At 38.8% G+C, this 16,616-nt stretch overlaps 1 protein-coding gene across 1 annotated transcript in view; it reads left to right on the forward strand.

Annotated features, from left to right (window-relative positions):
• tpk1 (thiamin pyrophosphokinase 1) overlaps positions 1–16,616 on the forward strand; it is a 120,112-nt gene that overhangs the window by 43,623 nt on the left and 59,873 nt on the right. Inside the window, exon 4 of the mRNA XM_088919006.1 lies at positions 12,260–12,329. Within this exon, the coding sequence (XP_088775132.1) occupies positions 12,260–12,329 (70 nt within the window). The remainder of the gene's footprint in view (positions 1–12,259; positions 12,330–16,616) is intronic.

Consider the following 16,616-nt stretch of genomic DNA (forward strand, 5'->3'; position numbering starts at 1 on the left):
CAACAGCATAGGTTTTACATCAGTTGGTCATGGGGCACAGGCATAATATTATTTCCATTTTCAGCACTGAGAACTGAGTTGAAATTGTTTGAGTGGTATTGTTCCTTGCGATAACAAAATATTGACCGTAAGTTGTGTGATTTCTTAAAAAAACACCAGAGGCACAGTGTCTTGTATTTGAGTTGAGTTAAAAAATTTAAATTGTGTTGATTAGGAATGTGTATAACTAGCCGTTTTTAAAAAGGCATGGTTAATTCAAGAACAGTAGAAGGCATAACCGTGCCCTGCTGGAGTTGTTTGTTGTTGGCATGATTGAAATCCGTGTTTCTGTGAGAGATATTTCCAGAAGAATATGATGTTCTGCTTCAACAATAATCAATAGTTGAGAGAAAACAAAAAACCCACTCACTGTGGTCAGTGCAACATTCTAGACACTTAGGACCATCGATTAGATCCTGCTGCAGGCAAGTGGAATGTACGTGGAAGTGCATCTAACCAAAAATGGGGACACATATTTACTCAAAGGATTGTGGGATTAGGGCACAAGCTGGAATGCCCCACCTCATTCGTAACTCGTCTTAGTTGTTCTGTGACTTCAGTGACCAGAACCTGAGAAATTCAGAAGAAATAAACTTGCACAAGTGGAATGGCTGTTGTTCACCATTAACATGAAAATGAACTGAAGGGTCAGAGGTCATTCAAGATTGACATGGCAACAGTTAAAATATCTCTGAGGTGGCTGCGCAGGCAGTGTTGCAGTGATCGATGCCCTTGTCAAACCTGACAGAAGACAATGTGTGTACAGATGTCAGGGTGAGCATTACTGTGCTTGTCTATGCCAACAAATGGGGCAGTGGGCATAGGATGAAGCTGAATGGAATCTCCTTAAACTGAAAAACACCTTTGGTACAGATTGAGTGCAAACGTACAGATCAGCAATATAAGGACCAATGAAGTCCTTGTATTCCTGCAGCCAAACCTGTAACGGCCATAAGTGTCAAGCAAGATAGTAGTTAACCACATAGTACTATGAATACAGCAGTACAACTTATTAAAATAATTAGTGCAACAGAACATCTGCGGGACCAGCTTGCCAATGCTATCAGCAGGAGACAACCGTGACTGGCTGACCATTAACAACTTGTTGCTGTTGCACAGGAAGAGTGGAGGAACATCCCACAGCAGTCTGTCCAAAGGCAGATAAGGTCTGAGCATCAATACTTCCCCTTTTGTGTTGATGATCAGGGAAGTCTGACTTTGTAATGTTTTCATTCTGACATTGTGTCACGTTTCACAGTTTCTGCGATGCTTTAATACTTTTGTCCATGTTTTCTGGGAATTAGCTTGATGTCTGTGTTCCAAATATATTAACAAATCTGTTAGGTGTAAACTGGCAATTTACTTCAAGTTTTGAGCATATGTGTGCACAGAACTACACTGAGTTCTTAGGAGCATTTCTCTAAGAAAAGAAGATAATCCACTTAAGTTTTTAAATTCTGAATTTACAGAATATCTAAAAGGGTTTTTAATGAGATTATTATAAAATCTAACAAAACTCTTTGTTATTAATGTTTTGAAAAACTAAGTTAATTATTTGGAAGAAACAATGTAATAGGAAATGTATTTTGTATTACAAAAAGAACTTAATTAACTTTTTGCAAATGGAAATATGTAGAAGTTATTTATTTAATAAAATCTGTCTCATCCCTTTTGCAAAATACAGAATACATTATTTGACAGTGCTAAAAATCCATGCAGTTCTACACATCGATATTGAAATAACACTCACTCAGCACTAAACCTTTTCAATTGATTTCAAGGCAATGTTTCAAATGACTGCAGTTCCAGACCTGATATTGTCAACTGCAGGACAATATCAAATTCAGCGACACCTCATTAGGTAGTGGTAAAATTTATTGTTGGACCTAAGGGCCTTTAAAAAATGTAAACTCATTTATCCTTCATCAACATCTCCTATAGTTTGGTTAAAGTCAGGATCAAACTTTTAGAAATTTGTAACAGTCTGAGTGTTTTCTGCTATGCTTTAATTATGTACAGGAAATAATATTCCTAATGTTAATGAGATCCCTTTTCACCTTGGGTTTAGATATCTATTTTAAATCTGCAAGTGTGAGTTCTTAATTAGCAAGACATAAAATGTAAGAAAAAAAAACCTACAGCTATAGGACAACACATTCTTATTTAAGTCTGATTTTAAAAGTGTATGCTGTCTCAGCCATTTCCAAACAAATTGAGACAGTAGTTATTAGTATGCATATGTATATGATAGATAATTTCTTCCTCTAAGCTTTCTGAAAATATACTTTGTAGTTTTTGAGTCATGGAAAAATGTTGTAATGTTTTGTGTTTGTGCATATACATAAAATTTACAGCATTTAGGAAAATGCCACATTTTGCTGACAATTGTTACTCAGGAATCACTAGTGTCAAATCATGTCTATTTCTAATTTAACTTTCATACAATTGTATTGGATGTTGGCCTTTCAAAATCAGTTGCTCCCAAAAAATAACCACCCTTTCTTAGAGGGTTGAATGCATATGCATAACCACATCCTCACATAAACATTGTCATTCACTCATGCATTAGATACTTACCTTAGAAAGTGAAGTTCAATGATCTGTTGTCACTGAAGGGAAAAGATTCCGCCAACAGCAGATCAGGGTAATGATCACCAGCAAGATTTTCTTCCTATGTCTTAAGTGCTAGTATTTTAGAACACACTGCATCTTGCACAAAGACTTTCAAAACAGTGTTGGAAATTGAACAGTGAGCACATTCGTCCAGCTAAGCCATCCCTTTTTTAGCATACATAAGAAGAAGGTCAATCAAACCACCTTTCAGCATCTCAGCAGAGAACATCAAGACAACAATGCACCCTCACAATAGATCGCTTAAAATGTAATATATATACAGTATTCAGTAGCTATGCATACTTTTGTCCATGTGTCAAACAAGTCAAACTTACCTCACCTGGGGATTTTATTTATGAAAAGAGGAAGAAGGTTTATTGTATGTGGGAAATTCTGGATTGTTTGAAAAGAACAGGATTTTCAGCAAATATCACCATCAGCGCTTTACTGTAAATTAATCCTCCTTTTTGCTGTGAAATGCTGTATCGTTTGTTTTTTTCCCCTGAATTTCTGAAATAAAAAGTCATGCCATCTATGTCTCAACATGTTTCCACCTTTGATATCTTTTTGGTCCTCTGGTTCTTTAACTCTTATTTGTGGCAAATTCTTTTTCATGTGTGGTAATGTCATTTACCAAACTTCTAGGTTTTAATTAGGTTTAATTTCTAGAAATTTTAGGGGGTGTAGATGGACATTTACTTAATTTGGCTGGTGGCTGTTCGAGGGGCTCAACTGAATGGTTGACCATTACGTGTTGTCCTCTCATGACTACATAACTATACCCGCCTATAAAAACCAGAGGAATTGCATGGAACATGGATCAGCTTATAACTATGGCATATGAAAAAGCGCTCCTGAAAATGGTCATCCTCTGCAGCGTATTATATTTAAGAAAGGTCTTTTTCTTCCAACCATAAAGTTTCACTTTGACCTGAGATGTGACTCCCACAAGTGCCCATTGGGGCAACCCTATCACAGACAGAAATAAGCTTTAGACTACGCTAAGGAAGAAAAGGAAATTCTTGACATTGGCTTACTATAAATCTTTAGTGTACCTTTTCCTCCAATGACAATCCAAAATTGTTATTGTGTGTTTTACATCATTTATAAAATGGTATGATTATTGATTTATGCTTCCAAGATAAAAAATTCAAAGGCAGATATTGTTCATGGGTGATCAAAACCTCAAAAGACCATATGTTCCTCTCATCTGAGTACTTAAAATTAGACTCTCAAAGTCAATGGGGGCAAGAAAGTGCTGTAATTGAAAGAGATGGAAATCCATATTTTGCTCTGTGCAGGAGGAAGAGAATTCTGGGGTAGAAACCATATCTTAGTGTTACTCCACTAGAGACTTTGACCAGATGTAACATCTGCTGCCTTTTGGTTAACAAAACAAATAATTCAGTGATTGTTCAGGGGAGAAACTCACTAACAATTTATTTTGTGCCAGCAATGCACTCTCTGCTCCAAGATTACCCTGAAAAAGAAAGAAATCAAATCCTTCCACCTCTCAAAGAATTACAGCTGAACCCTGTCACAGTCAACAGCAAAAATGAGGACCTGTCTCAAAAGGCTGACAGAAATCTCCTGAAAGAAGTGAAGGACTCTTCAGCTGTTAGAGTTACAGTGCAAGAGACATTGTGCCTGTACATCTGTGACTGGTGCAGTAAGTGTCACACAGTTGGGAGGAACACAGAGTTCTGACATTTCTGAAAGACCTCTTGAAGGATTTGGAGAAATATCAGCTCAGCTTGGATGAACTTTCAGTGTGCACTCCTGGTGGCGTTGCTTTTCATGACTGGACATCAGTAATACTTCGTTGGTCTTTTGAAGAGACTTTCTCTCACTGTGTCATGTATCAGCAGTGTATCTTCTTAAAGATGGAAATCTCTGACACTTTGATAAGTTGGCAGGGAATGATGTTCACATGGGGCCGAGTGCATCAGTTTTGTTCATTTTACCCACTAGTGTCACTAGTGGCAGTTATGTGCTCCACTCAAAAAAAAAAAGGCTACAGTAAAATCTTTTATTTCAGAGATGTCAGGTTGGAGAATCAATGGTGCTGCTTTGTAGCAATTTGTTGAAATGCTGCAGCCGATTTCTGGGTTTTTGAAAGAGAAACAGGAGAACGGCCTGCTGGAAAACTTGGAAATGAAATCAGTGTTGCAGATTTTCCGTCGCAGCAATTGAGTGAACTGAATCTGAACCCACAGTCAAATAACCTCAATATAGTTGGGAGGTGTAAGGATTTATTTTGATGCTGGTTGGAGCTTTTCTGCGGGCATTTTATTGCTGCCTTCACTCTCCCGCAGTTTCTGCTCAGGAAAGTGATTTCACTGGGATTTTTGTGAATGACCTCTGTGTGTATGGGGTTACAATTATGATTTAGATCCTTACGATTTAAAAATAGACACATGTGGCCTGATTCACCATCTCTGAAAATATGAAAGCGGGTTATTCTGAAAGACCCATTAAAACGTGGTCACTCAAAAACTAAATTATGAATTCAGAACTGTGGTGGTTTTGTTGCATCACTTTTCAGAGGCAACTTACAGTTGGTCAAATGTGCTGAAGCGACAGTTTGTCATCAATTTTTGTGTCAGGTCACTGGTCAGCTTTTGCACTTTGAATTTGTAAGGAACCTTATTGTTATAAAAGATAGATGCTCAGTTAACACCTTACAGTTACAGTTTGCAAGTCATTTGAGCCTTACTTCTATCATTCATTCATTCATTTCTGAAAGAAACCATTAGATTGCCCATTACTTTCAATATAACCTTTCCTTCTGTTTTTAGATGCGTTTTTCTGGTATCCGCAGTATTATTTACAGGCTGTATGGAATTTCACTGGGATGAATCTTCAATTCCATCCTGTAGTGATGTTAACTGGAGTGACACTCTTCAATTCTTCAATACTCCCAGAGTAGCACTGGTGTCCAAGATAGGAGAAATTGCCATTGGGAATGTTGTTTGGGGAAAAAAGGCCAGTTGCAAAAATGAACCCATTCCAAGAGTTAAATTTGAATAAATGATGACCCAGATCCTGTTGAGCTCATTAGTTTTAGGAACAGAAAGGAGCAAAGTTTTTTCATTAAGATTTGTGGGAATCTGCTATTGAATGACAAGGCCAGTGAAGTGTTCTATGAAATCATCTTATCTCTTTAACTGCATTGATTGCTTTTTTCACCATGTGACTTACAAAATATTGTGTTAAATGTTCCTGTGGAATTATAAATTGGACTGTTTATCCCATCACCTCTCTTGTACCAAAACTCTATAGGCAATGCTCATTCTTTATTCCACAAACATTGAGAGTGAAAAGACATGGGAAGCATGATAGGTGTGAACATTGTCAGTAGCTTTTAGTTTATTGACAATGCTTTTTAACAGCGTGACTAAAAAATAAATAAAAGGTAAAGAAAAGTGTGCATGCACCACAGCACACTCAATCAGACCAAGGTGAAATTCTACTCATGCATTTCATGTGTATTCTGATACCACAACATGGAGTAAGCATGGAGTAATTTGTCTAGTCTGCCAAAGCTCTGCAGTATACATGTAAACCTCCATTTCTTATTTTTCTTAACTGTCCTACTCATTGCTCTTAGTTGTCTGTATCAAGGTTGAGGATTGGCTGTTCATTTTTAATTTCTTTTTTTATTTTTTCACCATTAATAACAGCATTTTGTAAGCGGTGTGTTAAGTACGGGAAAAGCTCATGGATATGACGTTCATATGTTGCCATAATGTGTACTACACCTTAGCACTAAGGATTCTGGGAAACCCTCAAGGAAGTAGCAGTGGCTCTTGATCCGCAGAAACTGCATCTTCATCAGCGTAAAACTTCTGTTCTCTCAGCTGTTCCTGACATATGAAAGACACAAAGAAATCTGATGGAATCAGAATGAAATGTGGTGCCCTGTCAGGCCCATACGAGAGAAACGGCTGAGATCCTCAGTTATTCCAGTGCTCATTCTCCACCTGGGTAGTGTAAGCCACACTGCTGTCTTAGAGTCGGACAGCTTGAGCGTGCTGTGAATTTAGTTTAGTCATACCTAATAATACAGATGGGAACAAACACGGCCTCTCTGTCAGCTCTGACATTTATTCAACACCTCTCATGTAAATAAATGATGATTATGAAAGCATTTATTCACATATATATTCCCTGAATGAAAGTGCATTGGTATTCAGAAGACAATCATTCGTGTTTGTGTAATTAATCATTTTGCAAAACAGCATATTGGGAATGTGAAAATAATTATGATCATGAACAATTTAATTATTGACTTTTAGTAAACCAGATTTTAGTAACAAGATCTTGCTCTTCTCATGTTCAAACAGGGACTGTACCATTGTGTTGTTCAATCAACAACATTTAGTACAATTCAGCTGACCAACAAACTGGTAGGGAATCATTAAATTGTTTACTTTGCCACAGTTTCATTGCTCCTGCCTGAATATATGTCATATTACATATGATGTGGTTGACTCTACTGCATGAGGTAAATGATGTTGCTTTTTTTGTTTAATGTGGATTTGTTCAAATCTGCAGTCAGCTTTGTTCAGCCATCAGAGTTTCGGCATTGTGATTGTCATTGACTAATTGAACTATTTTAGTTTCAAGATCAGGCAAGAATCGTTCATTTCAATTCCTTTGTTTATCAGTTTTAAAATAATTATATGTCTGCATGTAAAATTAAGCTTTGCTTATTTTTATAAATATTGAATCAAACCAGTGCATTGGAAAATAATTCAACTATGTTTTCCTCCTTTCTGAGTTTGTCTTTGCTCAACATGAATGATATAGTTGGCCATCCTATTTCATAGTGACATCAAAGTCTGGTGTCAATAGGATTCATGATATGGAGCCAACATGCTGGTCCTTAAACCAAGATCTGAATCGACGTTTGTTGCCATTCTGCAGTGAAATTGTCAGTTCACAAACATAGGTGAAGTCAAACAAAATGTCTTTTGTGGGCCTCCTTGTACAGCAGTTTATTTTGGAACTTCAGTGATTGAAACACAACAGAAAAAATCACAGATCTTTTCCTTACAGTAGAAATCGCGCTTTGAAATCAGTGACATGCAGTTGTAATTGCTGGGGCTCTTTCTCGTGGTTTAGGATATGACATCAGCTGTGTCTTTTCTGTGTCTTCTGAGTCAGGGCTCATTTTCTGCTTCTTGGCCATCAGCAAGACAACCTGCATGCAACCTTGTCATTCTTGGCAAGTCCTGTCCTGCTCCTATCATGCTCAAGTATCTGAGTGATAGAAAATGAGCCTTATTCTTCATTTGACTTGTAAACAAGACCGACCTGACTTTGAGCATTAACACTTCAATGCAGTTTGTATACAGACAAAGGCCTTCCATTGCACCTGCTCATTAGACACATTAAACTGTAGATCTACGGCACCTAAAACGGGGACCCCTGCCGAGTATGAACCTCTTGATCTGGCAGAAATCATTGTGCTTCCTCTGCATCTCAAGAAAATGCAGATTTCCTGTCTCGGCACCTTCAGGCGTATACAACACCTTTCCTAAACTGGAGCTAGTGGGCGTTTGTAATAATAAATTAAGTCTTGGTGTTCGGTTTCAGTGTCTTCAAAAAGGGCAATGAACCAGCCATGATTGAGACCCCTCTGTCTTAGTTGGTTCAGTATTTTCATTACCAACATGATTGACGTCCAGGACAGTTTTGCAGAGAGACACCTGAGCATGGAAAATAATGTATTTTTTATTGAAGGCTTCTTTCTGTCTGTAAGAAAGACATTCTTTCTAAATGTCCTGTGTTTTATTCCTTAGTCAAAGCCTTACAATCTGGGGTCACATTTGCTAGTTTACCTCAGGCGAAGCTTTAGACGGTCAAGGCATCCAGAAACCCTTCTATACAAATCAGGCACCTTTGTTGTGTCTTTCATTATTCCCTTTGCTAAAAAAATCCTCTGCAGTTTCAGATTTGTCATTAATCTCTCTCCCGAAACTCAGGAGCTGGGCTGTGACCTTGATGTTAGTCATCTCTTCAAGAGCCGATGAAAACACAAAGTGCCGCGTTTTCTTGTTCAGCTTTGTTCCACATCTTCATGAAACACTTGTCTATGGTAAATATTTTTCTTGGTGACGAGATAAAGTTCTCAGTTTTCCTCATGGTTCCTCAGCTCCAGACTAGCGCCATCCAGAGGCTAATAGGCACAACACCACCTTGCCCCCACACAATGAGTGGATCAAATTCTGCTTGCCCTGCCCCAGGCTCCAGATCCTCTCACACAGAGGCCACTCAGACACGGGGAAGCACAGGCCCTGCAGAGCAGGACAGCATTAATCCCAAAACTGCATCATTGATTGCTTGTCCTATTGTAAGGCAGCCAATATCCTGGGGCTCAGAATTCCCAAAACAACATTAGCAGTTTCCTTTCCTTGCCACTGTGGCTCATTCCATGACCATGCCAGCGTAGCAAGGGTGGACACAGCTATTAACAAGCTATTTGAAAGTTCTCTTTCCTCTACCTTGTCAACACTTGACAACGTGACAAGCATGACGGAGAACGAGAAAGTCGAAACTTCGGTGTAGGGACATTTCGATTTCGGCCTTTGAAATCCTCACTGGGCGTGGACCTCCAGCTCTGAGATTAGAAAAGGAAGCCTGCCCCTACTAACCGGGCTGAGGCAATGGCACAGAGCTTGCCGCTTTGAATACCATAAACATAAAGAAAACGGGATGCACTGCTGCTACTGGGACAGCTCTTGTTTAATTCTGTGTACTGCTCTCCAAACTAGCCAATGTGCGTTGGGTTTTTTGGAATGCAGTTTAAATTTTAAATTTTAAATTGAGTTAAAATTTTATTTACAAAACTGATATAAAACATTTAACTATATTGCTATAGAAAAGACCACTGCAATGCTGAAGATTTTTTTTCCTTCAATGCTTCTTTTTCTGTGTGAATATGTAACCAATTTGCTTCTGAGTTCCTGTGCAGCCATAGAAAATAGTGCCAAAAAACCTTCTTGGTATCACATTAATATTATTTTGTAGATCAGCCAAATCGGCTTCAGACATCACGTGATGTACTATAGTACAGTTATTGACTAAGAAAAGGTCCAGAACCTTTTGAAAATACCACAATCTGTATAATAGTTTTTTTTGTTTTCACTGAAGGGGAAATGTGGTGTGAATAAAGATCACAGTACGACCCTGCTGTTTAGAAAGTATTATTCCACTGTATTAAAATTGTATGCTCCCTAATGCCACTATCAAAGTCAAATATAAATCACCTTAGCACAGCCTTCAGACCCACAAAAAATGTGTCACGAGTACAAGAAGGGAAGGGAGAAACAGGCAGCAGGGCGGCGGGTCTGCCAGGACTCAGAATGGGACGGCTGTGGGCTCAGTCCTAGGTGGGGCACTGCCGGTGGACCCTTGATCAAGCCATTTGAGTCAGAGTGATCCAGGAAAATACCTACCTTCCACCTTCTGACCCTAGTCAGAACAGTGAAATATCAACAGCTGATAACACATTAAATACCGAGAACAGGAGACAGCCCTCAAACCCAGGGGGTGGTGGGAAAGTGAAACAAGCCACCCAGGAGTGCTGCCGAAGCTGAAACCCTGGCTTCTTTTCAGAAATGGCTGGGCGAGACCTGGGGATCAGTTACCTTCCCAACGGGATAGATGAGGCGGACGGCCTCCTCTCGTTTGTAAACGTCCTTATGTCGAAAACGTGAGATTTATTGACGTGTTCTGACACCTCAGGCCCGTTGCATCTTCTGTGGGCACACTTAAACATCCATGTAGGAGCACTTAGGGCCAGGAGCAGCAGCAGTCTCGTGAATCAGCAGGTTTTAATATTCCACATTCATTAATTTCACATTGCATCCCACCTTCTGTGTTTAATAGTACATTTTAAATGCTGTGTAGCTACAGTACATGGGCTTGCTTGTTTTGGAACTGTCGTATTTTTATTATATTATCATATCTATCATATTTGTATGTGTTCATTTTATATTTTAGCAGGTTTTTCTGGTCTCGTGTGAATGTAGAGATGCTGAAATTGCGTTTCTAAAAATGCATAAAGAATCGTGTCTTCCATTCTCACTCCGCCCATTCAAGAGGTTTCTAATGCTAGACCCCCTGCTGTCCAGTCTTCTATATGTTCTGCACAGAGATGGACAGAGCAATTTTCCTGGGAGCGCTCTTCCCAGTGTGAGATCCAGCTGTAGGGTGCTTATTAATATATATTGAAAGAAATACAGGAATGTCTTTCTGCTTGTTGCTGGCCCTGCAAAGCATGTAGGAGAAAATCATTGACTCTGCCTTCAATACCAATTAAGCCTGCAGAGCGTATCAATAAGATATAATGGCTTGAGGAAGACTGACCTTATGTTCAAATTATTAAGAGGACTGTTTCCACACCGTTAAGGATAGAATGAATCAAGACAGTTTTCTCTGCTTTGACATTATTATTAGATACAAAAAGAGCTCAAGGCAAAGGTTGCTCCTGTTTGAAAACTCAGTTATGACCACATGTCTTTCTTCTCAAATATGTATCTCAAGTTTAGCTGCTGTATTTGTGTGCACGTTTAACAGACAAGCATACCAAATCTTCTTTTAACTCCAAAAAACACTAATGCTGTGAGATGCTACATAAAATATGAATAACCTCTTAGGTGCTCTTCTGGAGTGAAATATTTTTTAAAATTCAGCCAGAGCATTACTAAGAATGAAATATACATCTTAAGCCTTATATGAGCATGTATATAAAAAATGTATAAAACCTTTAAATGGTCACAAAATTGGGGGATTGATCCTCATTAACGGCCCAGCCATTTAAACGAGTTGGACTTCCTGTTTTAATAAATGCCTGGGCTTGCTATCATTAAGCTTCCATAAGAAAAGCGAATTTGTCATATGGGAAATTTATAGTTCTTCATGTTCTCCTAGCAGCGAGTGCCTAGATGTGCCTAGGTGTGCCTACAGTGCCAAGCCAATGTGTTCACTTCTAATGATGTCCCGTTCTGTTGAGTTACAAAGGGTGTATGTTAATCTTTTTCAAAGTGAATATTTGGGATCAAAACTTCAAAATGGTAGATATGTACCCAAAATGACTTGAAGCTGTAATTGCTGCCAAAGTACTGAGGGGGTGAATACCTTTTTGGTTCTTTGTTTTTCTTAATGGTTTTTGCTGACATTACCTTCTTTCACCCATAAAAGTGTTCGGTCTGGGCATTCAGGGTTTGATTAAAATATTCTCCTAAAAAGAAAGATGTGTATATATCAGCTGTAATTGAACACAACGGGATGTCTTTGGAAGGAGTGGATATGCTCCCAAGGCACTGCATGTAAAACCACAATGTAAAGAAGTTCTTTTAATTCTTGAACACAAAATTCGTAATATTGTCTCACCTGTGGTTCGCAGGCCAGTTGTCTTCATGTGACATCTTTTGATTTGCAAAAGTCATGCCAGCATTCTAACACTTACAAGTGGGAAATTTAGAGATTTGAGAGCATGTTTGTGTTCATGTTAATTTGTGTAAGCAATGAATCCTTTTTATTACTGCCTCTAAAAGCCTGACAATGAAACTATCCCTCATGCTTTTGTCTGTTTCAGCAACACTCAAGGCATGTGCTGATGGAGGAGCAAATCATCTCTATGACCTCACAGCTGGTGACCGGGAAAGGTAGAGTCCTGGTTTTTCCTTCTGGTTTTTGTTGGCTATTTTTAATGTCAGTAACTTTTGCTCTATCCAGCCTGCAGAGAAGGATATTATACTGTCAAGGTCTTCATGTCACTGTGTCTCTAAGTGCCTCGCTGAGTTTGAGGTGTCTTGCTGGGGACAAGAGGGCAGAATATTTCTGCAGCTCTGACTCTCTGTCTTATTTAACTTCAAACTAGACAGCGTGACTAGAGAATACACATATGGAATCAGAACTTTTGATCATTTCAATCATGACTATTTTATTTAAGATTCAGGTTAAAGGTAACAGCTGTTTTTTGTTATTAAGCAATATAAACCCTACACAAAACCGACAGGTGGAGACACTGAGCGGATGTCAAAGTCATGGTTTCTGACTGCACTCTGCTAGGTTTTGGCCTATGTCCTATTCAGGCTTGGTGTCCATTTCAGTGGAGTGTCTCTTTTTGAAGAAATGGCAAAGGGGCAAAAAGCCTCAAGATGAAAAATAATCTTTGCTCTGCCTTCCAAGGTTAGACGACAGAGTTAATATCGAGGAGCAAAATAGCAGAGATGACAGGAACGGAGCAGGTTACAGCAGACTGTTTCCAGTCTAGGATCACAGGTTAATGACAGCGTTCGGGTAAGACAGCCTGAGAACAAACTTAAGCTCACCGCAGTCCACAGTACCACTTCACTTCCCACCATCAAAATAATGTTCCAGAGCCGTTGAAGTGTAAAACAACTATAATTCCCAATTAACTTAGCTCATTTCATCACCTCAGTCACGTAAAAATAATATATGTATCTCCACGAAAAAGCTGTGAGCACATAGCGAATACAGTATAACTGAGTTCAATGTACTTGTTCATTAATGTACCGTTATTTTTTCACACCTCTATAATGCTTTGTTTTAATCAATTTTAATAATCAGCATTATCATTCACAATCTGCATAACATGCTCATTTGTTCAGTTAATAAATTAGAACTGGAAAAGAGATCAAGAAGAAAGATTGAGAGGTAATGCTTAAGAGTCAGACTTCACAGGGGACAGAAACCTGTATGGATGCTAAGATAAAAAAAAACGATATTTTCATTTTTTAGTTGAATGTACGTAATGACATCTCTCATCTGGTGGATTTGTGTAGATTAAGTCAGATTGTGCCTAGCAGTTTATCCTTGTTTGTCTTCGTTTAATTTTCTCTGCCGTTAACATTTCTTGAATTGCTCCTGTAGGGGCTGTCATGCAGCATACCAGTTTCAGTCTAGTTAAACTCTGGCCTTGTGCAGGCCTCTCAAACCCACCCAGAGAGCCCTGACCAGCAGGTGTTGTAGGACACACTTGAGTCACCAGTTTCTAAGAGCCCTGAGATGGACTAGCACCACGCCCCGGGTGTACCCTGCCTCGCACTCATTGCTTGCTGCTTTAGACTCCAGCTCCCCCCTGCAACCCTGTGCTGGATAAGAGGATGAGGAAATGGATGGATAAGAACATAGGAAAGGTTATAAACGAGAGGAGGCCATTAGGCTCAACTAGACCATTTGCTAATTAGTGGTCAATTATCCCAGGATCTCATCCAGCTGTTTCTTGAAACAAACCAGGGTATCGTCTTCATCAGCGTGGCTTTTAAAAGCAGTTCCACTAAACAATTTCATTGTGAAAATTTAGGCTGGCGATATGTTAAAGTAAGAAATTAATGGGGACTAGGACGTTTGGGACCTAAATACGGTATTTATATTCCTCAGCCCTCAACGACCTCTTGAGTGAGAGAACCAGTGCTTCCTTCATCATTAACCCACAGGTGTTTGAACCTACCGTTCATACCAGGGTCAATGAAGAAGTGAGGCGAATGTATGAATTACCCAAAAACTACACCACTAGGCGGGAATGTATTTATTTTTTCAAATCATTCCCTTTCACATCCTGACATCTCCTCCACTGCTTCTCAAGAGTAGCGGTGCTCTCAGAGCTGAATGGTGTTTGGTGGTCACCGAGCCCGTCCTGCAATCTCCTCTGGGCTCCCCCGTCATCGGCTCACACGTTCTGACCTCGGAGAGATTCAAATCTTGAAATCCTTCGCAAGTGCAAGGCCTCTGAGGAGGAAAAGTCACAAATTCACTTCAGTTACTGACGTGCAGAGCTGTGGCTTTGATTTGAGTCCTTCCACTAAGGTAAAGATATGGCGGGATGACATACTGTATCTGACCCATACAGCAGGTGCTGTGAGAGTTGTATATCACATTCCTCCAGTAGTTTCTATGTAAATAGAGACATACAGAAGTCCTACTGAACAAAAATACCACAGAACAGTCCTATATGGTAGAGATAATTTAGCAGAATATAATAGAATTAAAAAAACATTCGTAGTTTAGAAACTGAAATATCAGTGTTGCCTATAATTTAATTACCAGAATAAAACTGCTTATGAGTATAAGTTAAAATACAAAATTCCTTTTAGAAATATTTGCATTTGAATACAATCAAACATATCCAGTTGAATATATTGATATTTATTAGTTTTACTGACGTTTGAGCTTTGGCATGCTGTGCTTTTACAGTACTGCAATGTAAAAAATACGGCCTTCATCCTTGGAAAAGTTCAGGTCTACTAATGGAATGGGTCGTATCTTTTCTATGTCATTGCTGCCGACTGCTCACGCAACCAACCATCTTGTGAATAACCAGCATGGTCTAATCAAAGTCTTTGTTGTGGCATTTTTCAAAATCAGATCAATTACTGCTTGCTGGTCCAGGAGCACAGAATTCAATAGCCTTTTTGTTTAATGGTATTTTATTAAAATTGACCCTATATATTCTCCACAATAATTTATAATTTTGTTCCCAAGAAATGACATTCATTAACATATCTGAAATTTGATTTTAATATTTTAGTGATTGCAGTTCTCACCGTATGCTTCTCAAGGCACCATGAATTACTGTTATCAACACAGCAGAAACGGGTTTACCCTCATTATGTATCACCCTTAAAATTAGGGCTGTAAATTAAAAGCTTCAGCTGCAATTTGCCCATTGTGGCACCAATATTTGTTAATATTAAGAAGCATATCAAATAAATTCAGAATGGAAGAGGAGGTGTTTATCTCATGCCCAGATGATCTGTTTATTTCATTACTGGCCACATAAACCTTCAGTGAAAAAGTATTGGATACTTTTTGAGGTTTTGGACCAAGTTCATTAGCCTGAAAATAAGATGAGTCAGAGGTGTCCCAGAAGACATGTTTTTTTAAAGCTTGATGCCACACTCTAGTTGAAAGCTGGAAACTAAAGAGTTCACACAGTATCACCCAGCACAACTAACAGCACATGCAATTGTCAGTGACTTAATTCAGCCTGGGATGATACTCTTTTAGCAACATAAGAACAGTTACAGACAAGAAGAGGCCACTGGGGTCTTCTGACCTGTTTGGTATTTACTAGTTAATTGATCTGTGGATCTCAATCAGTTGTTTCTTTAAGGAAACCAGGGTCATGGCTTCAACAACATGGCTTGGCAGCTCGTCCAGACCCCCACCACCTTTTGTGTACAGAATTGCCTCCTGTTCTTAGTTTTAAATTTGACCTCTGCATCGTATTCCAGTGCTGATTCAGAAGAAATCTGGGTTAACGTTGTCAATGTTTCAGAGAAAGTCTGAATCAGGTCCCTTCATAGTCTTTCTTCTCTGTTAAAGACTAAAATGATTAAAGTAAACATACTTGTTTTTCTTACTTCAAACAAATAAAATGAATATGTGCATGCTGCAAATACAATACTGTATAACAGTTTCCCATGCAGGTCAAATATGAATATTTCTGATTCATTTTCATATTTTACTTATGGGCGTATTTATTTTATGCATTCACATACCACCTTAATACTCAAGTATTTTGCACAGCTGTGTTCTAGAGTTTGTTGATCTTAAAACCTCCTCAGCCAGTCCCCAATTTTCACTTCCTTTTACATTCAACAGCGCAAAATGAATTTTAATTTTCTTAATTTTTTACTGAAAGCAATCAATACTCTGGAGCTGTTTCAGTTTTCGACAAAAGGCTTTGACATACCAGTGGAATGTCTTGTTTGTATTCTGTTCCTAGTTTTTAGCGACTTGAACGCGATGGCATTGCCAGGGATTTGGTTTTCGTTTTAATTAGGAGGTGAGAACTGATGTTCCGTCCCAGAGCTAATTGTGTGGAGACAGTGTTGTTTGTTTGCTTTTGAGTCCCCACAACTCTGCGTTTGGGAGATTACAGCCAAGACCCGCACAGCACCACAGGATAATACCAACAGCATTTG

The sequence above is a fragment of the Atractosteus spatula genome, chromosome 6 (genome assembly GCF_055471065.1).
Source record: "Atractosteus spatula isolate fAtrSpa1 chromosome 6, fAtrSpa1.hap1, whole genome shotgun sequence".
Classification (NCBI taxonomy): Eukaryota; Metazoa; Chordata; class Actinopteri; order Semionotiformes; family Lepisosteidae; genus Atractosteus; species Atractosteus spatula.